The sequence below is a fragment of the Scyliorhinus torazame genome, chromosome 4, assembly GCF_047496885.1.
Source record: "Scyliorhinus torazame isolate Kashiwa2021f chromosome 4, sScyTor2.1, whole genome shotgun sequence".
NCBI classification, from domain to species: Eukaryota; Metazoa; Chordata; class Chondrichthyes; order Carcharhiniformes; family Scyliorhinidae; genus Scyliorhinus; species Scyliorhinus torazame.
The window spans coordinates 215897436-215924090 of NC_092710.1; the positions used below are offsets into that span (position 1 = coordinate 215897436).

General features: G+C 50.9%; 1 protein-coding gene across 2 annotated transcripts in view; it reads right to left on the reverse strand.

Annotated features, from left to right (window-relative positions):
• nkain2 (sodium/potassium transporting ATPase interacting 2) overlaps window positions 1-26655 on the reverse strand; it is an 851703-nt gene that overhangs the window by 436953 nt on the left and 388095 nt on the right. For both annotated transcript variants that reach the window (XM_072499279.1, XM_072499278.1), the window contains exon 2: window positions 21609-21746. In XM_072499279.1, coding sequence (XP_072355380.1) covers window positions 21609-21746 — 138 coding nt within the window. The remainder of the gene's footprint in view (window positions 1-21608; window positions 21747-26655) is intronic.

A 26655-nucleotide genomic window follows, 5' to 3' on the forward strand; every position in this document is an offset into this window, starting at 1 on the left:
CTTACCTGAGAAAGGACATATTGGCACTGGAGGGAGTGCAGAGGAGATTCACTAGGTTGATCCCAGAGTTGAGGGGATTAGATTATGACGAGAGGTTGAGTAGACTGGGACTGTACTCATTGGAGTTTAGAAGGATGCGGGGGTATCTTATTGAAACATATAAAATAAAGAAGGGAATAGATAGGATAGATGCGGGCAGGTTGTTTCCACTGGTCGGGGAAAGCAGAACTAGGGGGCATAGCCTCAAAATAAGGGGAAGTAAATTTAGGACAGAGTGTAGGAGGAACTTCTTCACCCAAAGGGTTGTGTATCTCTGGAATTCCTTGCCCAGTGAAGCAGTTGAGGCTCCTTCTTTAAATGTTTTTAAGAAAAAGATAGATACCTTTCTAAAGAATAAAGGGATTCGGGGATATGGTGTACGGGCCGGAGAGTGGAGCTGAGTCCACAAAGATCAGCCATGATCTCATTAAATGGCGGAGCAGGCTCGAGGGGCCAGATGGCCTACTCCTGTTCCTAGTTCTTATGTTCTTATGTCTAATTAGTAAGTTTGCAGATGACACAAAGGTTGGTGGAATTGCGGATAGCGATGAGGACTGTCAGAGGATACAGCAGGATTTAGATTGTTTGGAGACTTGGGCGGAGAAACGGCAGATGGGGTTTAATCCGGACAAATGTGAGGAAATGCATTTTGGAAGGTCTAATGCAGGTAGGGAATATACAGTGAATGGTAGAAATCTCGAGTATTGAACGTCAGAGAGATCTAGGTGTACAGGTCCATAGGTCACTGAAAGGGGCAACACAGGTGGAGAAGGTAGTCAAGAAGGCATACGGCATGCTTGCCTTCATTGGCCGGGGCATTGAGTATAAGAATTGGCAAGTCATGTTGCAGCTGTATAGAACCTTAGTTAGGCCACACTTGGAGTATAGTGTTCAATTCTGGTCGCCACACTACCAGAAGGATGTGGAGGCTTTAGAGAGGGTGCAGAAGAGATTTACCAGAATGTTGCCTGGTATGGAGGGCATTAGCTATGAGGAGCGGTTGAATAAACTCGGTTTGGGGGACTTCCGGTTGCGGCGATGTGGAGCTAAGCCGCACGATTCTGCAGCTCCCGCGATCACGGACTTTCGGGCTCTCTAGAAGAGCCCCAACGGGAATTTTTTGAAGACGTTCCGTGTGGGAAGGGGAGAGTGAGGTCCCCCTTCACTGTTTATGGATCGGACAAGAAGTGAAATACCAGAAAAGCGGCGTTGGAGCAGTGGGAGAAGCGAGGGAAAAAACCCAAGATGGCGGCAGCCGGAGATAAAGTGGAATGTGGACCGGAGCTGCAAGAGTTCATTAAGCGCTGTTTTGAGGCGCTGCGGAAAGAGATGCTGGCGCTTATGCTGTCGGCGATTGAAGGATTAGGGATGACCCAGAAGGCCCACGAGGTAAAGATCCAGGAGGTGCAGAAAAAAGTTAATGAGAACGAGGATGAGATCTTGGGCCTGGCGGTGAGGGTGGAGGCGCACGAGACGCTGCACAAGAGATGGGCGGGAAGATTCGAAGACCTGGAGAACAGGTTGAGGAGAAAGAATCTTCGGATCCTGGGTCTCCCTGAAGGAGTGGAGGGGGCCGATGCCAGGGCATATGCGAGCACGATGCTCGAGTCGATGATGGGCGCGGAGGCCCCTTCGAGGCCTTTGGAGCTGGATGGGGCACACCGGGTGCTGGCGAGGAGGCCCAAGGCTAATGAACCGCCAAAGGCGATTGTGGTGAGGTTTCACTGTTTCACGGACAGAGAGGGTCTTGAAATGGGCCAAGAAAGAGCGGAGCAGCATCTGGGAGAATGCGGAGATCCGAATATACCCGGACTGGAGAACGGAGGTAGCAAAGAGGAGAGCGGGTTTCAACCGGGCCAAGGCGGTGCTGCACCGGAAAGGAGTGAGATTCGGAATGCTGCAGCCAGCGCGATTGTGGGTCACATTCAAGGATCAACATCACTATTTTGAAACGCCTGAGGAGGCTTGGACCTTTATTCAAACTGAAAAGTTGGACTCAAACTGAGGGTTTGTGAGGGTGGGGGGGATGTTTGATGTTTGTTGTACATAGGGTGTTAATCACGCACAGGAAATGTTCCACGGGCGGGGGGATGGGGATGGGGAAAGGGAAAGGGACTGGGTGAGTAGACCGTACGAGACGGCGGGCGCTGGTGCTGGAGGGAGAGGAGGCTCGGGGTTGGGGGAAATGAGACAAGGCCGCGATAGGAGCTGCGCCAGAGGGGGCGGGGCAAGCTTAGGAAAGCGCGGGCTTTTTCCCGCGCCAGGGAAGGACGGAGGGGGGGGGGAACGGAGGAGCGAACACTGATTGGGAGATTCCCACACGGGGGGGGGGGGCGGGGGGTCAATGGGACGGCGGGGGAAGCCGGGGTCAGCAGGAGTCAGCTGACTTACGGGAGTGCTATGGGGGGAGCAAAAGAGCTCGACACGGGTCTAGCCGGGGCGGGGGGGAAATAGGGTTGCTGCTGCACTGGCCGAAGGGGAATGGGACACAGAAGAGGTGGTCGGGGCAGGGGTCTCCCGTCTGGGGGACTGGAGGGTGAGGGCGGCGCGGGCACGGGACTGGCCTAGAAAAGGAGATGGATAGTCGGCGGGGGGGGGGGCAATCCGGCTGATAACATGAAATGCGAGGGGCCTGAATGGGCCGGTAAAGAGGGCCCGAGTGTTCGCGCACTTAAAGAGACTGAAGGCAGGCGTGGTCATGCTCCAGGAGACACATTTGAAGGAGGCGGATCAGGTCAGGTTAAGAAAGGGATGGGTAGGACAGGTATTCCATTCGGGGCTGGATGCGAAGAACAGAGGGGTGGCAATATTGGTGGGGAAGCGGGTGTCGTTTGAGGCCAAGAATATCGTAGTGGACAATGGAGGTCGATACGTGATGGTGAGTGGTAAGTTGCAGGGGACGTGGGTGGTATTGGTAAATGTATACGCCCCGAACTGGGACGATGCCGGATTCATGAAGCGCATGTTGGGGCGCATTCCGGACCTGGCGGTAGGAAGCTTGATAATGGGCGGAGATTTGACCTGTTGACCACAGGGAAGGCAGAGGCACAGTGGAGGAAAGCGCAGGGGGCGACGTACGAGTATGGGGAGGAGGCGAGTCGGATGCTGGCACACCAGCTCCGTAAGAGGATGGCAGCGAGGGAAATAAGTGGAGTAAAGGATGGAAGGGGAGCTACGGTGCGGAGTGCGACGAAAGTAAATGAGGCATTCAAGGCCTTCTATGAGGAGCTGTACAGATCCCAGCCCCCAGCGGGGGAAGAGGGGATGAGACGATTCTTGGACCAACTGAGGTTCCCGAGGGTGGAGGAGCAGGAGGTGGCTGGTTTGGGGGCACCAATTGGGTTGGAGGAGCTGAGCAAAGGTCTGGGGAGTATGCAGGCAGGGAAGGCCCCGGGACCGGATGGGTTCCCGGTTGAGTTCTATAGGAAGTACGTAGACTTGTTGGCCCCGTTGCTAGTGAGGACTTTTAATGAGGCAAGAGGGGGAGGGACCCTGCCCCCGACAATGTCGGAAGCGACGATCTCTTTGATCCTGAAGCAGGACAAGGACCCACTGCAATGTGGGTCGTACAGGCTGATCTCGCTCCTCAACGTGGATGCTAAGTTGCTGGCAAAAGTGCTGGCTCCGAGGATCGAGGACTGTGTCCCTGGGGTGATTCACGAGGACCAGATGGGATTTGTAAAGGGTAGGCAGCTAAACACCAATGTGCTAAACGTGATAATGATGCCATCGGTGGAGGGAGAGGCGGAGATAGTGGCAGCTATGGACACGGAGAAGGCCTTTGACCGAGTAGAGTGGGAGTACCTCTGGGAAGTGCTGCGTAGGTTTGGGTTCGGGGGAGGGTTTATTAGTTGGGTTAAGCTCCTTTACAGAGCCCCGGTGGTGAGTGTGGTTACGAATCGGCGGAGGTCGGAGTATTTTCGGCTGTATCGTGGGACGAGGCAGGGGTGCCCCCTGTCCCCCCTGTTGTTTGCATTAGCAATTGAACCCTTGGCCATGTCATTAAGGGAGTCTAGGAAATGGAGGGGGGTGGTCCGAGGGGGGGAGGAGCATCGAGTGTTGCTTTATGCAGACGACCTGTTGCTGTATGTGGCGGATCCAGTGGAGGGGATGGTGGAGGTCATGCAGACTCTAAGGGAGTTTGGGGATTTTTCGGGCTATAAGCTTAATGTAGGGAAGAGTGAGCTTTTTGTAGTACAGTCAGGAGACCAGGAAAGGTGGATAGACGATCTAGCGCTGAGGAGGGCGGAAAGGAGCTTTCGGTACCTGGGGATCCAAATAGCTAGGAGTTGGGGGGCCCTACATAAACTGAATCTGACGAGGCTGGTGGAGCAGATGGAGGAGGACTTCAAACGATGGGACATGTTGCCGCTCTCGCTAGTGGGTAGAGTGCAGTCGGTCAAAATGGTGGTCCTCCCGAGGTTTCTTTTTGTGTTCCAGTGCCTTCCAATTATAATCACCAAGGCCTTTTTTAAGAGGGTAGGCAGGAGTATGATGGGTTTTGTGTGGGCGAATAAGACCCCGAGGGTAAGGAGAGGGTTTCTGGAGCGCAGTAGGGACCGAGGAGGGTTGGCGCTGCCGAATCTGGGTGGCTACTACTGGGCAGCAAATGAGGCGATGATCCGTAAGTGGGTGATGGAGGGAGAGGGGTCGGCATGGAAGAGGTTGGAGATGGCGTCCTGCAAGGAAACGAGCCTGGGGGCGCTGGTGATGGCACCGCTGCCGCTCTCGCCGACAAGGTACACCACGAGCCCGGTGGTGGCGGCAACGCTAAAGATCTGGGGCCAGTGGAGACGGCACAGGGGTGCACTGGGAGCATCGGTGTGGTCCCTAATCAGGGGTAACCATCGGTTTGTCCCAGGGAGGATGGACGGGGGGTTTCAGAGCTGGCATCGAGCAGGGATTAGAAGAATGGGGGACCTGTTCATTGATGGGACGTTTGCGAGCCTAGGGGCACTGGAGGAGAAGTTTGGGCTACCCCCGGGAAATGCTTTCAGATACATGCAGGTGAGGGCGTTTGTGAGGCGACAGGTGAGGGAATTCCCGTTGCTCCCGGCACAGGAGATTCAAGACAGGGTGATCTCGGGTGTATGGGTCGGAGAGGGCAAGGTGTCGGCGATATACCAGGAGATGAAAGAAGAGGGGGAGGCGTTGGTAGAGGAGTTGAAGGGTAAATAGGAGGAGGAGTTGGGGGAGGAGATTGAGGAGGGGCTATGGGCTGATGCCCTAAGTGGGGTTAATTCCTCTTCTTCGTGTGCCAGGCTTAGCCTGATACAATTTAAGGTGGTTCATAGATCGTACATGACGGAGGCGAGGCTGAGTAAGTTCTTTGGGGTGGAGGACAGATGTGGGAGGTGCTCAGGAAGTCCGGCAAACCATGTCCATATGTTTTGGTCATTCCCGGCACTGGAGGGGTTCTGGAGGGGAGTGGCGGGAACAGTATCTAAGGTGGTGAAAGTCTGGGTCAAGCCAAGCTGGGGGCTAGCAATATTTGGAGTAGTGGACGAGCCGGGAGTGCAGGAGGCAAAAGAGGCCGGCATTCTGGCCTTTGCGTCCCTAGTAGCCCGGCGAAGGATCTTGCTAATGTGGAAGGAGGCAAAGCCCCTCAGCGTGGAGGCCTGGATAAATGATATGGCAGGGTTTATCAAGTTGGAGGGGATAAAGTTTGCCTTGAGAGGGTCTGCGCAGGGGTTCTACAGGCAGTGGCAACCGTTCCTAGACTATCTTGCGGAGTGTTAGATGAAGGTCGGTCAGCAGCAGCAGCAACCCGGGGGGGGGGGGGGGGAAGAAAGGGGGGATGTCTTGCGTGGGGTGGGGGGGGGGGGGGCAGGAAGGGGCGTCTGTCTGGGGGGTATTTGAGGTATTTGAGCAAGAAAATATATGAATGATCTGGAAAACTGACATGTCCGGGAGGAATCCAATGTACAAAGCTCTGTAACATATCGTTTTACCATGTTCATGTCTTGCTATGTGCGCTTTCTTTCTTTTGGTTACGGGGGCGGGGTTGTTTGGAAGGGTGAAAAATTGTGTTAAAAATCTTAATAAATATATATATTTTTAAAAAGAATAAACTCTGTTTGTTCTCACTGGAACGACGGAGGTTGAGGGGCGACCTGATAGAGGCCTACAAAATTATGAGGGGCATAGACAGAGTGGATAGTCAGAGGCTTTTCTCCAGGGTAGAGGGGTCAATTACTGGGGGGCATAGGTTTAAGGTGAGAGGGGCGAGGTTTAGAGTAGATGTACGAGGCAAGTTTTTTACACAGAGGGTAGTGGGTTCCTGGAACACGCTACCGGAGGAGGTGGTGGAAGCAGGGACGATAGTGATATTTAAGGGGCATCTTGACAAACACATGAATAGGATGGGAATAGAGGGATACGGACCCAGGAAGTGTGGAAGATTGTAGTTTAGTCGGGTAGCATGGTCGGCACGGGCTTGGAGGGCCGAAGGGCCTGTTCCTGTGCTGTACATTTCTTTGTTCTTTGTCCCAGGATGTAGCTGTCATGCACACTTCCTGGCATGCGTGCACACACGTGCATGATCCAGAGTTGGTGGTTGAACATACCAGGTGGTTGAACATTCCCGTACCAGCCTCCCTGAACAGGCGCCGGAATGTGGCGACTAGGGGCTTTTCACAGTAACTTCATTTGTAGCCTACGTGTGACAATAAGCGATTTTTATTTCATTTCATTTTCACATTCAGGAAGTGGAGCCCCTTCCTGATGCTCCTGTGGGTGCAAGTCGACATGTTTGCCATCTATTATCCCCTGACCTGGGGCATCCCAGCGATGGCGGAACATCCTGCTGCCCAGGCAGCTTGATGTGCTTGGTCCAGTTCGAAGTTTATATAGTCAGCTGCCCGGACATAAAGGGCATTCGTGATCTCACGGATGCATTTGTGGGATGTAGGTAGCAATATGCCGCACAAGTCCCTGCTCAAGCCCTGGAATGAACCGGTGGCACAAACGTTTAAGGCTGTGGTGATCTTCACGGCCAACGGGAGTTCATATCCTCCAAGGGGTTCCAAGTCCGTGAGGATATGGCACAGGTGCCCCATTGTCTCCTTGTTGAGACGTAGCCTCTCCAACACATGCTGTCTGACATCTCCTCGAATAAACAACGATGCCTGTACACCTTGGGCCGTCACTGACCTCCCCCTCTTGGTCTCTCCCCGGCCTGATGGGCGGCTGGGTGTGTGGCGGCCCCCTGCAAACGGGGTGCCGCCTCAAGGCTGTGTTGATGCTGCTGCCGCCTTCTCTGGGTTCTGGCTGCCTGAGCTACCACCAGCACCACGAGTGCTGCTGCTGTGGGGTCACCAACACCATCCATATTGTTGTATCTGTGAGGAATTGGAGAGGGGGGAGAGACCCACAATTAGTCTGGGCTTCCACCCCGGGACCCTCAAATCCCCCACCTCTCCCACCCTTCAGTGTCCCGTCTTCTCTCTGGGTGTAATCCGGCGATCATCTTGTGCTGGGGGACCCTGCCTTGGGCAGGAACCCCCAGCCACAGCAGGGGCTGCTAGACCCCGGACCCCAGATCCGGACCCCAGACCCCAGCCAGGAACATTTGGGGGACTGAGCTCAAGTACCCTCCCCTGATCCATACACTCACCCTCTGGTTGCTGGGATATCCCCAGTGCTGAAGCCCAGCTCTAGAGTGTTTGATTATTGGCTGCTGCCTCTGTGGTGCTGACAGCCTCATGATTCAAGCAAAGTGTCAGGACTCACCGTTTGATTGGAATGCTCGGCAATGAAACACGTCTGAGACATGGCATGTGTACCCAAGACAATACACTTGGGAACTGTGAAGTGCTGACATAACTAATGATACCAATTTCTTATTAGCAATGGCCGTCAGTTGTGCATCCAGAGGCTGCTCACAATCAGAGGGAGTTAAAATGACCTTCATCATATTACCACAAACAGGGCTCTGTCTTGGCTTTGTGGAACAGATAGGCCGCAGCTGTCGTTGCCCCTGTTCTGGGTACACACAACCTGGAGGTGGCCTGTAGGACGCCTTCCGGCTCAGGTGCAAACACCGACCAGGCCCGCAGCCCCACGACCAGGCTCATCCCTCTCTGGAGGCTCCACTCCCCGAGTACTGGGGCAGCAACTCCAGTGCTCCCGGGCTGCATGCCCGATTTTGAAAATGGCTCCTCACCTCTGATCCCCACAGCAGCCATTGCGCTAGCTTCCTGTTTTTAAATAGCTGTGCTAAAGGGCACCCTCATGGTCTCCTGTTGGGGAGGCGATTAGATCCAGGGAGGCCGTTAGATAGGGTGTCCATCACATTAATGAGAGGGAGATTGCCCTGAATTGGTTGTCATGATATTCAAACATACATCATAACACATACATAATGATAGACAGACCAACGGACCAATTAGCACACATAACACGACAGCCAATCACAGACAAGAGCAGACACAGTATAAGACAAGAAACACGACACTTCCTATGCAGTCCATCTGGAGACAGCACAGGGCCAGGACCTCATAGCAAGACACTCACACAGTCACAATGTGCTGAGCACCAAGTCTGATGTATAAATAGTTAGATGGAATAAAACTGCGTTGTACCAATCACAACCGTGTTGGTTCGTCTGTACCTCAGAGCACCCAACACCTCATGGTACCAGTGAGTGAATCAATACCTACCGGCAAATCTGCCATCCTGAGCCATGGACATCCGCAACAAACCGCAGCCGTTGCAAGTCGCTGGGAACCTGGGCACAAATTGGAAGCTCTTCAAGCAGCGCTTCGAACTCTTCATGCAAGCCAATGAAAAACAGGTCGCCTCGGACGAAACAAAGATTGCCATGCTCCTCACTACCGCAGGTCAGCACGCCATCAATGTATACAACTCCTTGGTGTTCGCGGAAGGCGAGAACAAAGCTAAGTATGACACGGTCCTCCTCAAGCTCGACAAGCACTTCAACGTTGAGGTCAACGACAGCTTTCAGAGGTATGTCTTTCAGCAGCGCCTGCAAGGTAAGGATGAGCTCTTTCAGTCCTTCCTGACACACCTCCGCATACTCGCGCAGTCCTGAGGTAACGACACCACCTCAGACTCCATGATCCGGGACAGATCGTTTTTGGCATTGCCTCCAGTGGCCTACGCCAGCAGCTTCTAAAAATTAAAGGCCTGACCTTAGCATCTGCAGTTGAAGCCTGTGTCCTGCATGAGAATGCGACTAGCCGATATGCCCAATTTCAGGCGACCGAATCAGCCGAAAGCGTCCAGGCAATCGAGTTTCTCCCGGCCCGCGGCCCGGACGTGGGCGGCCGTTTTGCGCACTTTTTAAGGCCTCCCGTGTTTGTGCGTGCCAAAACCTACGGCAACACTGAGGGACGTGCTGCGCAGGTGCGCCCGATGCAAGACCGAACTGCGCATGCGCAGTGGCGTAACGAACGCCATGACGTCATGACGTGCGGCAACTGTGGAGCTGCACATTTAAAAGGGCAATGTCCTGCAAAAACCCGACAATGCCTACGCTGTGGCAAGATGGGCCACTACGCTGCCTACTGTCGAGCGGCTCAACCTGTTGATCTTCCACATCTCCGACAACCTCGCAGGAACGTGCGGACCATTCAGCCTCCACATCACGACATCCAAACCGACAACACAGATGACCAAGACGCCTTCCGGATTGCGGTCATTGATGCGAACCGGGTCAACACCATCAATCCGGGTGATGAATGGAGTGCCACCCTAATGATCAACCGATTGCCGATCACCTTCCGCCTGGACACTGGCACCTCCGCCAACCTCATAGCATGCTCAGCCTTCTACGCCGTAAAGGTCAGACCACCAATCCAGCCATCCCGGTGCAAGATGGTCGAATACAACGGGAACGTTATCCCGGCCATGGGATCCTGCCAGCTCCAGGTGACACACAACACACACACGGCCACTCTCTCGTTCGAGATAGTTGGCTCATCGAAGGTCTCCCTGCTGGACGCACAGGCATGCAAGGCTCTCCACCTTGTGCAACGAATCCTCTCTCTCTCTCCAGACGGCACGTCTGACTTCCCGGATGCAGAGTTCTACGCACAGCTCCAATCGCTCCTCGCCCACAACCAGGAGGCATTCGAAGGAATGGGAACACTGCCATACACCTACCGAATTTACCTCAAACCGGACGCCATCCCGGTCGTTCACGCACCTCGCAGGGTTCCTGTGCCACTTAAAGACCGCCTCAAGCAGCAGCTGCAGGATCTCCAGGACCAAGGGGTCCTATCCAGGGTCACAGAGCGCACGCCATGGGTCAGCTCCATGGTGTGTGTCAAGAAGCCCTCTGGCGAGCTCCGCATCTGTATTGACCCCAAAGACCTCAATAATAATATTATGAGGGAACATTATCCCATACCCAAACGGGAGGAGATAACTAGTGAAATGGCCCAGGCGAAGATATTCACGAAACTGGATGCTTCTAAAGGATTTTGGCAGATCCAACTGGACCCGTCTAGCCGAAAGCTATGTACCTTCAACACCACATTCGGCAGGTTCTGCTACAACCGGATGCCATTTGGCATCATCTCGGCATCCGAGGTCTTCCATAGAATCATGGAGCAGATGATGGAAGGCATTGAAGGGGTGCGCGTATATGTGAACGATGTCATCATCTGGTCCACCACACCGCAGGAGCACATGTATCGTCTCCAACGCGTTCTTGCCCGCATACGGGAAAATGGCCTGCACCTCAACCGAGCCAAGTGCTCCTTTGGCCAGACCGAGTTGAAGTTCCTGGGGGACCATATCTCCCGGTCAGGGGTCCGTCCGGATGCAGACAACGTGAGCGCCATCACAGCCATGCCGCAGCCGGCCGACAAGAAGGCTGTCCTACGCTTCCTTGGCATGGTCAACTTCCTGGGGAAGTTCATTCCCAACCTTGCCTCCCACACGACGACTCTGTGCCACCTCGTCAGAAAATCCACAGAGTTCCAGTGGCAACACATGCACCAGCTGGAATGGGAGGAGCTCAAACGCAAACTCACTACGGCACCAGTGTTGCCGTTTTTTGACACGTCTCGTGCCACCAAAATCTCAACTGATGCCAGCCAATCCGGCATTGGAGCAGTGCTCCTGCAGAGGGATGACACGGCATCATGGGCCCCAGTGGCCTATGCATCGCGGGCCATGACCCCCACAGAGCAGCGCTACGCGCAAATCGAAAAAGAATGCCTGGGCTTGCTAACCGGTTTAGACAAGTTCCACGATTACGTCTATGGTCTTCCACGGTTCACGGTCGAAACTGACCACCGCCCCCTGGTAAGCATAATAAACAAGGACCTGAACGAGATGACCCCTCGCCTCCAGCGCATCCTACTTAAACTCAGGAGGTACGACTTCCAACTTCAGGACCTCATCGTGGCGGATGCCCTATCCAGAGCAGTGAGCACGCCGCCAGATGCGAAGGGGTTCGTATGTCAGGTCGAGGCACAGGTGGCTTTCACATCGGCCAATCTGCCAGCTACTGATGCACGTCTGGCCCACATTCGCCGTGAGACTGCGGCTGACCCCCTTCTACAACGTGTGATGCACCACATGACGGAAGGGTGGCTCAAGGGGCAGTGCCCACAATTCTACAATGTACGAGACCACCTCGCCATCATTGATGGTGTCCTTCTAAAGCTGGACCGGATTGTGATTCCGCACAGCATGCGCCAGCTGGTTCCCGACCAACTACATGAAAGCCACTTGGGGGTCGAGAAGTGCAGACGGAGGGCTCGAGGGGCGGTATACTGGCCGGGCATCAGTGACGATATTGCCAACATGGTGCTCAACTGTACAACCTGCCAAAGGTTTCAGCCGGCGCAACCTCCTGAGACGCTTCTGCCCCATGAGCTGGTGACGTCCCCCTGGGCGAAGGTGGGTGTCGACCTGTTTCACGCGCTCGGCATGGACTATGTCATCATAGTTGACTACTTCTCAAACTACCCAGAAGTCATACGCCTGCACGATTTGACGTCGTCTGCTGTCATCAGGGCCTGCAAAGACACCTTTGCTCACCACGGCATTCCGATGACTGTCATGTCGGACAATGGGCCCTGTTTTGCCAGCCATGAATGGCCGTCCTTTGCTGCTTCGTATGGCTTCACACACGTGACGTCCAGCCCTTTGCATCCCCAGTCCAATGGAAAGGCGGAGAAGGGCGTTCACATTGCCAAGCGGCTCCTCTGCAAGGCTGCTGCTGCCGGGTCAGCCTTCTACCTCGCCCTGCTGGCCTATCGCTCGGCCCCACTAGCCACTGGTCTCTCACCAGCACAGCTGCTGATGGGTCGCGCCCTCAGAACCACTGTGCCTTCCATCCTGGCACCAACAATAGACCATGCTCCGGTACTGCATAGGATGCAACTGCAGCGCGATCGCCAGAAGAGATCGTACGACATACAGGCAACTGATCTTCCCTCCCTGGCCCCTGGAGACAACGTCCGCATCCACCTACCAGACGGTGGCTGGTCAGCACCTGCCGAAGTTCTCTGACGCGTGGCTCCCCGTGGCTCCCCTTCACTGTTTTATAACATGTCACTGTTTTATCGTTACAGGCCTCGTTTGATCGTTCCAAATTTCCACCTTGTTCTTCTTTTGTTATGGTACAACCTCGTTAGCATGTCACACCTGACATCGCCCCTTGTATATAGTTAAGCCCCATGTACATGATGTAAATATTACGCACACACACACACCTTTAGCAGCACGCAGGACACATTTATATTTATAACCACGTAGGCACATAATCTTGTAAAAAAGGGGGGATGTCATGATATTCAAACATACATTATAACACATACATAATGATAGACAGACCAACGGACCAATTAGCACACATAACACGACGGCCAATCACAGACAAGAGCAGACACAGTATAAGACAAGAAGCACGACACTTCCTGGGCAGTCCATCTGGAGACAGCACAGGGCCAGGACCTCATAGCAAGAAACTCACACAGTCACAACGTGCTGAGCACCAAGTCTGATGTATAAATAGTTAGATGGAATAAAAGTGCGTTGTACCAATCGCAACCGTGTTGGTTCGTCTGTACCTCAGAGCACCCAACACCTCATTGGTGATAATTGGATAATTAATAATTGGATAAAGGAAGCGGGTTGGTTAGATCCCAAACCGAACGGCGCCCGGCGTGTATCCCAATTTCGGCCTCTCCTGCGGTCTAACCGGCACGCACATATCCGCAACAGGTGCAATGTGATGTTAAATTGCGCTCATGGGGCTGGATTCTCCCAAAATGAGACTATGTCCCCACGCCGGCGTAAAAACACTAGCGTTTCACTCCCATGTTTCCAATAAAAAAGATCAGTCGATTCACTGACCTGCAAGGGGCTAGCACGGACCCAGAGAGATTCACGCAGCTTTAGCTGCGGATATGGGCCCCAGCACCTCCGGTTTGAATCCACGCATGCGCACGGCGGCGGCCTCCAGTGGCCGTGCCGAGCACCATGGCGCACTCGGACTGCGGAGGCAGCTTCAAAATGTCGGCCCCCACGATCTGCTGCGTGCCCCAAGATCCGACTGGCCTGATCTATCTTCCGGCCGCCCATGAGGCCCCCCCCTCCCCCGCCCCAGTGCCTGAGGGACTGAGTCCACAACCGCCACGTGACCTTCCCGAACGCCGATAGTTGGTTAGAACCACGGCGTCGGGAACTCGGCCGGTTGGGAGCAGACGATTGCTGGGCGGGTCTCCGGTAATGGGCCTCCACCCACTACCATGGGAATTCGTACTCCACAAACCCCACGGGAGATTGATAAGTGATTCTCCATGGTCCTCATGAAGGTTATCACATCCTTCCCACCAAAGACCAGATCCTCCCCCTCACTCCTGCGTTGATGAGGCTCCATTGTCTCTTTGTACATGGCCTTGAGTTCACCATCAACAGAGCCGGATTTTTGGGGGGGGGGTGGCGGGGTGAAGCGAATTGGGGATCAATGCTTCCTAGCCGGGCATTGAAGGGCTACAGGTGGGGGCTCTTCCACGATGTTGACATCTAGCTGTGGGTCAGTCACCTCAGTCTCCATTTCTGAGCCTGAGACTTTGTCCTCCTGGGGGATGACTCTCGAGTTTAACCTGGGTTGAGTCCCCTGCCTGGAGCTAGGTTCCAAGAATGTTGAGGGCATAATTTCCGCAGTAGACGGTTCCCTGCACTTGAGATGGTCCAGGTGTTTTTTTACAGTCCTCTCCCTGATTTTGACCTTTTCCACTTTTCCACCAGAAATCGTGGGATCCAAGGGGATCAATCTCCGAAAATGCAAACAGAGATGGTAGGCGGGATTCTCTGTCCCGCCGTACCCGTTTTCTGATGCGGTGGATCCCCGCCAGCAGCAGGATGCAAATCCCGGTTTCCCATTGTGGGCACCCCAATGCCGTCACGAAATACACGGGTGTGAGTGGGCTGCCGCCGGATAATCCAGCCACGTACGTCCTGGCCTGAAGATCATGTTGAGTCATTAGGGATCGTTTTTTTCTGGGCCTCTTGTTTTAACCCCACTTTCCCACCTCGGTTTGGAAACAATAGATTGTGTCTGATCTGGAGGCGTTGGCCCGTCAGCAATTTCGCTGGCGCAACCCTCATTGTGGTGTGTGGCCTGGTCCTGTAATTGAAGAAGAACTGAGCCAATTTGGTGTTGAGTGAGCCAGCGGTCGGTTTTCTCATGCCGTATTTAAGGCCATTGGAAGATGGGTGGTATGGCGCCGTTTGCATGTGTTTAATCCTGGTGCACTTCACAAACGGCAGAATTCTCCACTGGTGAAGGGGGTCCTATTGTCGGGCATGAGGATCTCCGGTGTCCCAGTGGTACAAAATGATTACTGGAACTTTTCCATGGTGGCAATGGAAGTCGTGGAGGACATCCAATGTATAGCCATCCATTTAGAATGGGTGTCGACCAAGATTAATAATATTGACCCCATGAACAGCACTGCGAAGTTCATGTGTACCTGTACCCTCGCCACTTCCATGGGAGTAACGAGGCCGATCGTGGGATCTTCTGAGTTTCCTGACACGGCAGGCACTGTTTTACCAAATTTTCAATGTCAGAGTGTAATGAATAGTAGGAAATTCAGATGTACAGGGCGGGATTCTCCCATTCGTCGGCAGAGTGTCGGAACAGGCCACTGGGAATACCAATTCTGTCCCCTACAGGGGGCCAGCACGGTGCTGGAGCGATTCACGCCGCTCCAGCCTCCCATCCCGGTGCAAACTGTGCGCCGCGCCAACCCGCGCATGCGCGGTGGCCTCCCTCAACGTGCCGGCCCCGACGCAACATGGCGCGGGAGTTCAGGGGCCGGCGTGTAAGAAAATAGGCCCGGGGAGCGAGAGGCCACCCACCGATCAGTGGGCCCAAGTCGCGGGCCAGGCCCCATCGGAGGCCTCCCCCGGGGTTGGACCCCCCTCCCCCCCCTCAACAGGCCGTCCCCCCGATCCTGCACACAGAGTTCCCGCCGGCTGCGACCAGGTGTGGACGGTGCCGGCGGGACTCTGCATTTTTAGAGCGGCCACTCAGCCCATTCAGGCCGGAAAATCTGCGGCCTGGCCGCATAGAGCGGCCCATGACCGACGCCGCGCCAAATGTGTCGGTGCCAATGAGCAGAGAATCGCGTGCCAGCGTCGGGGCAGCGTGATGCGGTTGCGGGGATTCTCCAGCCCGGCGCGGGGCTTGGAGAATCCTGCCCACATTGTTTTATATTAATCTGGTGCAGTCATAGTTATAAACCTGGGTTAGTGTGTGTAAGGGGTTGAACAAATCCTGGTTTAAAAGACAGGCAGACGTTGGGGCTACAAATGGGGTAATTCAAACATTGTAAAAATAAAACCATCATTCATTCCAAACATGTATAGTGTTTACCTAAATAAGGCTAATGGAATTTTGTTTATAGAAATAAGATAATTGAGAGGTTGTGATGAGTCTTAGTAAGATGGTCATAACCCAGTTAGTAAGATAGAGATGATGCAGTTAATGGGAGGAGCCAGGATTTTGCTATGAACACAACAGAAGTTTTTTGCCAAATGCTGTGAAGTTAAACAGCAGTTTGACACAGGCAAGAAACGTAGGCTGTTTCCTGAAGGATCTCTCTCTCAAAGCAGTTTCTCCAAGACAAGATCTCTATACAGCAAGGATTCCAGTGTTTATTAACTATTAAAAGTGAATTTTGATCAGAGATGGGCTTTGTTTGATTGGAGATAAAAGATAGCAGTTAGGAGTTAAAGTGTTTAATTTCATTGTGAAGCATTGTTTAACATGTAATTTTTAAGCTATTTCTCTTAAGCTATTGTATAATGTTAAAGTTAGTTTAACACTGTTAATCATAGTATCATAGAATTTACAGTGCAGAAGGAGGTCATTCAGCCCATCGGTTCTGCACCGGCCCTTGGAAAGAGCAACCTACTCAAGCCCACACTTCCACCCTATCCCCGTAACCCAGCAACCCCACTTAACCATTTTTATGGCAATTTAGCGTGGCCAATCCACCTAACCCGCACATTTTTGGACTGTGGGGAGAAACCGGAGCACCCGGAGGAAACCCACGCAGACACGAGGAGAATGTGCAGACTCCGCACAGACAATGACCCAAGTCGTGAATCGAACCTGGGACCCCGGAGCTGTGAAGCAACTGTGCTAACCACTGTGCTACCATGCTGCCCATTGTGTTAATAATAAAGTTTGTTTTAATATACCATATCACATTTGTGCATGGAGTCACTTCGAGATTAAAGTAAGCCACCTCTGATCCTGCGAAGGTACCGGTTTTACTCAGCATTCCAAGACACTGGGGAGTCAGTTACAAACTTTTTAACAAGATTAAGGCGATTAGCAGAGGCTTGCGAATTTGGCCTGACGCTAAATGAGGTGCTCCCAGACCGTTTGGTATGTGGAATAAATAATTTAGCAATACAGAAATGTCTGTTAGCAGAGGCCGAGCTGGATTGCAAACAAGCATTGCAGCTGGCTTTGTCCTTAGAAAAAGCAGCAAGCGGAGCGCATGAGTTACAGGCTACTCTGATGGAGGGCGATTAAAGATGCCCCGGCCCCCACCACAATCCAGGAGTTAAGGTCATTTTTAGGACTGGTGACATATTATGGAAAGTTCATACTGAACAGAGCTTCCATCTTGGACCCCCTACACCAATTACTAAAGAAGGGACAAGCCTGGGAGTGGTCCGCCCACCAAGACAGGGCTTTCAAGAAGATAAAAGAACAGCTTTCCTCAGAGAACGTCTTTGCACACTACGACCCCAGGAAAGAGTTGGTGCTCACGTGTGACGCGTCTCCATATGGCGTTGGTGCAGTTTTGGCACACAGAGGGCAAAACGTACAGGAACGACCGATTGCGTTTGCTTCCAGGACGCTGGCAGCAATAGAACGAAAGTACGCCCAAATCGAAACTTTCACCAGTACTTGTACGGGCGGAAATTCACTATATTTACAGACCACAAGCCATTGCGGGGTTTGTTGAAAGAAGACAAAGCAATACCACCAATAGCTTCGGGGCATTCGGCACCACACCACCCAGCATCGAATGGTTTGGCGGAGAGAGCCGTCCAGACCTTAAAAGTCGGGTTCAAGAGACAGTTAGCAGCATCATTGGACACCAAACTGTCATGCTGGCTATTTGACTACAGAACAACCCCACACGCCACAATGGGAATAGCATCGGCAGAGCTACTCATGGGCAGACGACTCCGAACAAGGCTGAGTCTACTATTCCCGAATTTAGGTTGCAGAATAGAGCGACATCAAGAGGCCCAATGCAGGGGCCACGACAACACTCGCCGAGAAAGGCAGTGCAACACGGGTGAAAATGTATGGGACAGAAATTATGCGAATGGCCCCACATGGGTAGCAGGAACAGTCAAGGCCAGGACAGGACCTGTGTCGTATGAGATATGTGTGGGAAAACATGTAATAAATAAACACCTGGACCAGGTACAGGCCTCAGATTCATTTCCTCCTCCAGAGCTGACTCAGACCAGCATACCAAGGATCGTGGAGAGTCCTCCCCGACAAACTATTCACGCCCCTCCGACACCACTGGTGAGGACATCAGACTCGGATATGGATACTGTGATGATGCCACAGGTGTACCCCTGCCGCCGGAGGAAAGAGACAAACCACCCCTCAGGCGCTCACATCGGAAAAGACGGGCGCCTACGCTCCCCTATGTCAGAGGCCTAAGTGGAGGAGCCGGACCCGGCGCAAAAACGAAGCAGGAGACCCATGAGTCACGAGGACAATGGGAGCTCCTCGGACTTTGGGGGGTGGGGTGTAATGACTTAGGACAGACCTTTGAGATTGGCCAATTAGAATATGAGTTCCCTGATTAGTGGGCCCTTTCTGTGTATGTAACAGGGAGTGTCAGGTCCTCTGCACTCCCGGTGTAGACAGCAGACTGAATGGTCATGGTTGTTCAGCTGTTGGGTTTGTAAATAAAAAGAATTCTGGTGACGGGACTTCTGCCTCCGTGGATTTATTACAGTGATGCAGTTCAGCTTCATCTGTTCGGGCTGGTGGATTTGCAAGGCCAGAGGTTGCTTTGTTTTTCGGCCTGGGCGATACACATACTGATGATTCTGGCAGCCTTGCCTTGAACGTATCCTTTGGCCGCAGGTACAATGTACTTGAAGTCCTCCGAGGAAACTTCCCTAACATTTCTGGGGTTTCATGGCCATTGACCCATATCCTTGTGTGCCGTGGCTGAGTGGTGAACAGGTAGTGGGTGGGGTATGGCGATACTTTCTATGGAGAGCCCAGTTTTTCTATACGAGGGCCATTCGATGTTGAGCATGCAGCAGTCCAATGAACGTTGAAGTTTTTGGACCCCTTTCTCAGCAATTTTCAGGGGCAGTGCCAGTTCTATGGCTCTTTCAAGGTATAAATGGGTTCTGTAAGCAGTTTTCTATGTGTTGCGATTTTGTTCAACCCACATACCAGTCAGCCCTCGAGCATGTCCGGCAGGGAAGACCCATAGTCATAGTGTTCCTCCGGTTTCTTGAACCTGGTGAGGAATTCTGTTACGGGTTTTCCAGGAATCCTTCTGGATTAAACATGTAATGCTGGAGAATTACTGATGGCTTCGGATCGTAATAGCTGGCCACTGATTCTACATGTTCATGAAATGCTATTGATTCCAGGGCTTCCTGGCAAGTCAAACTCTTAATGATGGCGAACGTTGGGGCTCCACAAGCAGCCAGAAGGATTACCATGGTCATTCGTACAAAGAAATAGTGCATTCTATCAGCATACTGGGACCAATCCTCTACGCCCGCATCATACGGCTCGAGTTTCCCAAATAGTGGCATTTCCGGGTTCTCTTCCCACCTTTCCTGACTGGAGTTGGTTTTTTTTTTTAAGTGGGGCTGTCCAGAATACCACTTGTGCTCCTCGTCGCCAGTGTAGTAATCAAGGAGACACAGAGATGAAGGTTGAAACAGATCTATTTTGAACTCAAAGGTAAAGTCGCACCCATGGTGCACAACACAAGTATCCCAGCCCGGGACCAACGGAATTCCCGTTCCGGGTCTGAGTCGGCATTTAAAGAGCTCGATAACGAGTCCCAGCTGGATGGGCCTCTGCTCCCTACCATGGGAAAACGCACCCCATGAGCCCCACAGGGAGATCCATAATTGATTCCCCATGGCCCTTGTGAGGGTTATCACAGCTTCCATTCACTTTGCCATTTGAGGACTTCTTCCCATTCCACTGTGATTACCTGTGTGGTTTCAATCAGCCTTCACTGTTTGCTGTGATTGGCAGTTCTAATCATAGATCATAGAATTTACCGTGCAGAAGGAGGCCATTCAGTCCATCGAGTCTTCACCGGCCCTTGGAAAGAGCACCCCACTTAGCCCACGCTTCCACTCTATTCCCATAACCCAGTAATCCCACCTAACCTTTTTTAGACACTAAGAGCAATTTATCATAACCAATCCACCGAACCTGCACATCTTTGGACTATTCAATTGAAACTGGTCTATTCAATTCAACAGTATCACTACAGTTAATAAGCATTGTTTTAATTAGCAAGTATCGTTCTCATCTGGTTTTCACATAACAAACATTGCTCTGTACTCATAGCTAGTCTATTAACCCTTTCCTTACAAGTAGTTTAAATTATTAATTTAATAATGTACATAGATTCCTAGTTTTAAATACATATTGCCGAAATAATATACAAGCACTACAAGTGTTAAAGGCAGAATGGAGCAACTTCTTCTCTGCACTGCATCTCTTACAATGTTCTCAAATTCCCGCTTTCTTTTCAATGCATTCAGAGTGATCAATGATAAATGAGCTATGGCCTATTTAGTGTATCTATGGTAATCTTTATCAGCTTTGAGATGGAAAACATTAATGTAGCTGCTGCTTACCCACTTGGTAATGCTAAATATTGCTTTGTGGGTCTCAGTATTTTGACTACTTAATTTTAGGAATTTTGGAATTGCAGCATCTATGTATGTACGATAAATCATGCTGATATCAGAGACTCAACAACGTAAATATTAATTGCAAGGTCTGGGCTATCGATGTAAAACAGTGGTCCATTTCTCCAGAGAATATTACAGTGATCAATTTATGAAAGTAACTGACCCTTCACATGAATATAAAATGGTGGAAAATTATACTATTTTAAAAAATGTTTCAAATGGGAAATTCCGAGGAACAAATGGACCTTGAAGTTTTTGTCCATAGATCTCTGAAGGTTGAAGGGTAGTTTAATAGGGTGGTGAATAAGGCATATGGGACACTTGCCTTTATCAAGCAAGGCTTAGATTACAAAAGTAGGGAGGTCACGTTGGCATTGTATAGAACTTTGGTGAGGCCACAGCTGGAGTACTGTGTGCAATTCTGGCGGGTCAGTATCGGAAGGATATGATGGAACTGGAGGGGGCGCAGAGGCTATTCACCAGGATGTTGCCTAGGATGGAACATTTAAGTTATGAAGAGAGGTTGGATAGGCTTGGGTTGTTTTCACTGGAACAGAGAAGATGGAGGGGTGACCTGATTGAGGTGTACAAGATTATGAGGGCATGGTCAGAGTGGATAGGGAGCAGCTGTTCCCCTTAGTTGAAGGGTCAATTATGAGGGGACACACGTTCGATGTGAGAGGCAGGCGGTTCAAGTGGGGGTTGAGGAAAATCTTTTTTACCCAGAGGGTGGCGACCGTCTGGAATGCACTTCCTAGGAGGATGGTAGAGGCGGGTTGCCTCACGTCCTTTAAAAAGTACCTGAATGAGCACTTGGTCCTAACATTCAAGGCTATGGGCCAAGTGCTGGCAAATGGGATTAGGTAGACAGGTCTGGTGTTTTTCATGCATCGTTGCAGGCTTAGTGGGCCGCAAGGCCTCTTCTGCCGCTGTATTATTCTGTGATTCTGTGATTAACTTAAAGACTAAATACAGCAAAGTGACACGTGATCATCTCTGCTTAATTTTCCAGTTTAGCTACCTCTTTAAATAGCATGAAAAATTGACGTCCTTTTCTTGACAGCTACATCTCTATCGCTTGACTCAGGCAATCATACAGTTTTTAGAAATTTAAGTGTTCTACTCACCCTGATTACATATCGTTGTCTGAACTGGATAGCCCCAAAAAGGCCAAAAATGACTGTGACAATGTGCAGAAAATTGGCCAGGATAGGTGCCCATTGGTAGCCAAGAAAATCAAAGATTTGTCTCTCCAACACACATATCTGTTTAAAAGAAATGAGAAGAACATCATGAACATGACAGCATTGCAGAAGAATCTCAACAATAGGCTCCAGGATATTCAGTAGCGGCATCAAGTGTGTTTCTGTTTCAATCCCTAGTTTTCAATAGATTCTTCCAGTAGAAAATACACCTTTTTGAATACAACAGCCATACAACACAGATAAAATGATTGAAACTGAAAATTCTTGTTTTTTGGGATCATAATTGACGAACAGAAAATGCCTTTCAACTTTAGCTGTTATTAAAAGGTTAACAAATATAATATCTAACTAAAATGAGTAATATTAACGACTTGGATAAATGGGCAGAGTGCATTGCAGCCAGATTTGCTGATGATGCAAAGATAGATGGGAAGGCAAAGTGTGAGGAGGGCACAACGAGACTCCAAAGGGATAAGGAGAGGTTAAGCGAGTGGGCAAAGATTTGGCAGATCAAATATGATGAAGGAAATTGTGAGCTTATCCACTTTGATAAGAAGATTCAAAAAATAAAATATTACTTAAATGGAGAGCTGCAGTGCAGAGAGATTTGGATGTCCTTGTACATTAATCACAAAAAATAGTATTCAGATACAGCAAGTAATTAGGAAGGCAAATTGAGTGTTTGCTTTTGGTACAAGGGGGATGGAGTACAAAAGTAGAGAATTCTTGCTACAACCACAGGAATTGGTGAGTTTATACCTAGAGCACTGTCCATAGTTTTGGTCTCCTTTTTGAAAGAGGGATACATTTACATTGGAGCCAATTCAGAGAAAGTTCACAAGGTTGATTCCTGGGATGTCTGATGAGGAAAGATTGAGTAGTTTGGGTTTGCATTCATTGGTGTTCAGAAGTATGAAAAATGATTTTATTGAAACATAAAAATATTTCTGAGGGGTTTACGAGGGAAGATATTGAGATGTTATTTCCCTTTGTGGGTAATCTGGAACAAAGGGCCATTTAATCTTTGGAATTATCTACCCGGAGAATAGCAGAAATTTGATCATTAAATACTTTCAAGGCTGGGTCGACATATTTTTAATCTACAAGTCAGTTAAATTTATGAGTACAGGCAGGAAAGTGAAATTGAGATCAGCCATGATCTTATTGAATGGTGGGGCAACCTTGTGGGGTTGAATGGTCTTCTTCTCGTCCTCTTTTTCATTCCCTTACGTTCTTAAATTGTTATCCTTCGAGTACTGCACCTTTACTTTCTCACGTGTTACTAAAACCAAAGTGTAATTAAGATAACCTAAGAACTACTAACCATAATTTGAGTCGGAATTTTGGTCTTTGAAACAGAAACTGGGCTAATATTTAAGGTGCAATTGTATCCATGAAGATGACAAATGACTGTTCTGTACAAATCCTTATCTGGCGTCCTCTGAGAGGGATTGCCTGCCTTATTTTTGGGGCATACCCCAAATGCAATTCTGGGCCGCTGGAAATCTATGGCTCATTGTCATCAGCATGAACAAGACTCATTTAAAATGATTTGAAACAGGTTCCATGCTCGATCACTTCAGTTCAGGCTAGGTAATAAACTTGACATATACCAAGTCCATATAAACAGGGAACAAAGGATGTAGTTACCCTTTCTCCAGTGGATCTCAGAGCTTTAACTACTGAAGCCTTGCTCTCAATTGGGAATTTTAATAGGAGGCCACTTTCTGCCCTTTTAAGAGTGCTTCTGTCCCTTTATTTCCTCATCAGGGGCGAAATTCTCCCCCAACGGCGCGATGTCCGCCGACTGGCGCCAAAGACAGCGCCAATCAGACGGGCATCGCGCCGGCCCAAAGGTGCGGAATGCTCCGCATCTTTGGGGGCCGAGCCCCAACATTGAGGGGCTAGGCCAATGCCAGAGGGATTTCCGCCCCGCCAGCTGGCGGAAATGGCGTTTGTTGCCCCGCCAGCTGGCGCGGAAATGCGGCGCATGCGCGGGAGCGTCAGCGGCCGCTGTCAGTTTCCCGGCGCATGCGCGGGAGCGTCAGCGGCCACTGTCAGTTTCCCGCGCATGCGCAGTGGGGAGAGTCTCTTCCGCCTCCGCCATGGTGGAGGCCATGGCGGAGGCGGAAGGGAAAGAGTGCCCCCACGGCACAGGCCCGCCCGCGGATCGGTGGGCCCCGATCGCGGGCCAGGCCACCGTGGGGGCACCCCCCGGGGTCAGATCGCCCCGCGCCCCCCCCCCCCCCCCGCCGGAGCCCGCCCACGCCGCCTGGTCCCGCCGGTAAATACCAGGTTTGATTTTCGCCGGCGGGACAGGCAATTTCTGGGCGGGACTTCGGCCCATCCGGGCCGGAGAATCCAGCGGGGGATCCCACCAACCGGCGCGGCCCGATTCCCGCCCCCGCCCAATCTCCGGTACCGGATTCACGGCGGCCAACGGCCATTCTCCGACCCGGCGGGGAGTCGGAGAATGACGCCCCAGATCTTTGTACTTCAGCAATATTTCCACTGCAGCACAACAAATAATTCATGCCTGGCACTGACAATCCCTAATTCATAGTGGGAATCCTGATCATGGAAGCTCACAGTGCATGTCTAATGGCCCCTGACCCAGAAGAAGTGGTTAGCCCCTGGCTCTCTCTCTCTCTCCCCCCTCCCCCACCAACCCCAAAGAGGAAATTACAGGCCATGGAAATATTCTCATTAGGTTTTTTTTTAAATTAAATATTTTATTGAAAATTTTTGGTCAACCAACACAGTACATTGTGCATCCTTTACACAATATTATAACAACACAAATAACAATGACCTCTCATTAGGTTTTTAATGAAATATCTGCAGGCTTTCTGGCAACTGGAGTATGAACAGGCACCGGAATGTGGCGACTAGGGATTTTTCACAGTAACTTCATTGCAAGTGTAAATGTAAGCCTACCTGTGACAACACATATTATTTTTAAAAATATTATACTATAAAGTATGAATGGGAGGAATACTCATTTAAGGTCCTCCAGGATATTGTAAGCCTACTTGTGACAAATCAAATCCTTTACTTGGGCAGCATGGTGGCACAGTGGTTAGCATTGTTGCCTTCTAGCGCCAAGGACCCGGGTTCGATTTCTGGCTTGGGTCACTGCCTGTGCAGATTCTGCACGTTCTCCCCGTGTCTGTATGTGTTTCCTCCAGGTGCTCCGGTTTCCTCTCACAAGTCCCAAAAGGCTTGTGCATGTTAGGTGAATTGGACATTCTGAATTCTCCCTCAGTGTACCCGAACAGGAGCTGTAGTGTGGCAACTAGGAATTTTCACAGTAGCTTCATTGCAGTGTTAATTTAAGCCTACTTGTGACACTAATAAAGATTATTATTATAATAGCAGGACCAGAAAGGATACAACATTGCACTGGATTTTGCAGTTGGAGTAACAGTGAGGCTATCAATGCTCACTGTTGTTTATGGAATAAATTGGACAGCAACTTCTGCAACGTTACATGCGCAGTTAAACAGAGAAATCAGTTCAAACTCTTTTGTGCCTCCCCAAAACTTTGCTGTAACAGTAGGCCATTCTTGGTTAAGACTATTGAAGGATAATTGAAATATTACTCACATTTATTAAATGTGAATTTAAGGCTCTGATAAATTGGCTTACAAGTTTACGGAAAAAAGTTCTTACTTGTTTGCTGTTGTTTGAGTTCAGCTCAGTGGGTTCGAAATGAAGCCACCTCTGCTAAACTTGGTGCCCTACTTAATCTGCCATAATTTTATTAGAAATAATTGGCGGGGGCAGCACGGTGGCACAGTGGGTTAGCCCTGCCGCCTCACGGCGCTGAGGTCCCAGGTTCGATCCCGGCTCTGGGTCACTGTCTATGTGGAGTTTGCACATTCTCCCCGTGTTTGCGTGGGTTTCGGCCCCACATCCCAAAGATGTGCAGGCTAGGTGAATTGGCCACGCTAAATTGTCCCTTAATTGGAAAAAATGAATTGGGTACTCTAAATTTATTTTTTAAAAAGAAATAATTGGCGTGCCTCAACGGAAAAAATTCAAACTCCAGTTTTGGGCGTGTTTGGCGGGGTGTTTCACGACAGCCGCATTTGTAAGATCACTGCCCGTATTCAAAGGCACATAGAACCAAAAATTAGCCTTAAATTTTTGATAACACTGGCTGCCTCACCATCTGATTTGCCTGACTTGCGCCTCAACAAGGGGGAGCTCCTTTTAAACACTCCTTCGCTATCCACTTCCAGTCAACACACAAGCATGGTAGCGCGCAAACCTACTTCTCATTTTGGGGATGGCAACCTCACAAGGCTTCTCAACGCTGTGGATGAGAGGGGGGCCACCCTGTACTCCCGAGGGGGTTGGAGGACCAGCAGCAGGGTCAACAATGCCACTTGGGAGGCAGTGGCAGCAGCTGTCAGTGCAGCCAGAAAGACCAGGAGGTCCACTGTCCAATGTAGTAAGAAGACAAATGATCTTCAATGAGCTGAAAGTTCCACCTCTCTCCTAGCATCAGTTCCAACCGGCACCCCTCAAATTCCCAAACTAGCCCTGCCCCCCCCCAATGCACTGGCTGACAGCTCGCACCCTCCCCATATCCGATCTTATTCCTCTGAATTCTCTGGCACCCACCAGCACAATTCCTTCATGTCCAGGTGCAGTGCCCACACATGCCACCTTTCCAAAGATCTCCCTGATCCATCAAGTGCAATCCCTCTCATTGTCCCCGTAAGAGCAGATAGCTCATAATAAATGGGAAAGGGCCAAGATGGGGAGGGCGAAGAGGAGAGAGAGCAGAAAGCGGCAGCGAGGTGATGCACGATCAATTAGGCTTGAAGACAAGGTTATATCATAACTGAAGGGTTTAATAGACTAGATCTGTTCCCCAGCAGCTTTGGTACAGAATGAGGGCTGCTGGGACGGCATCTGTTCTTATACCCTGCCTGTCAGGGCGGAGCCACATACCAACATC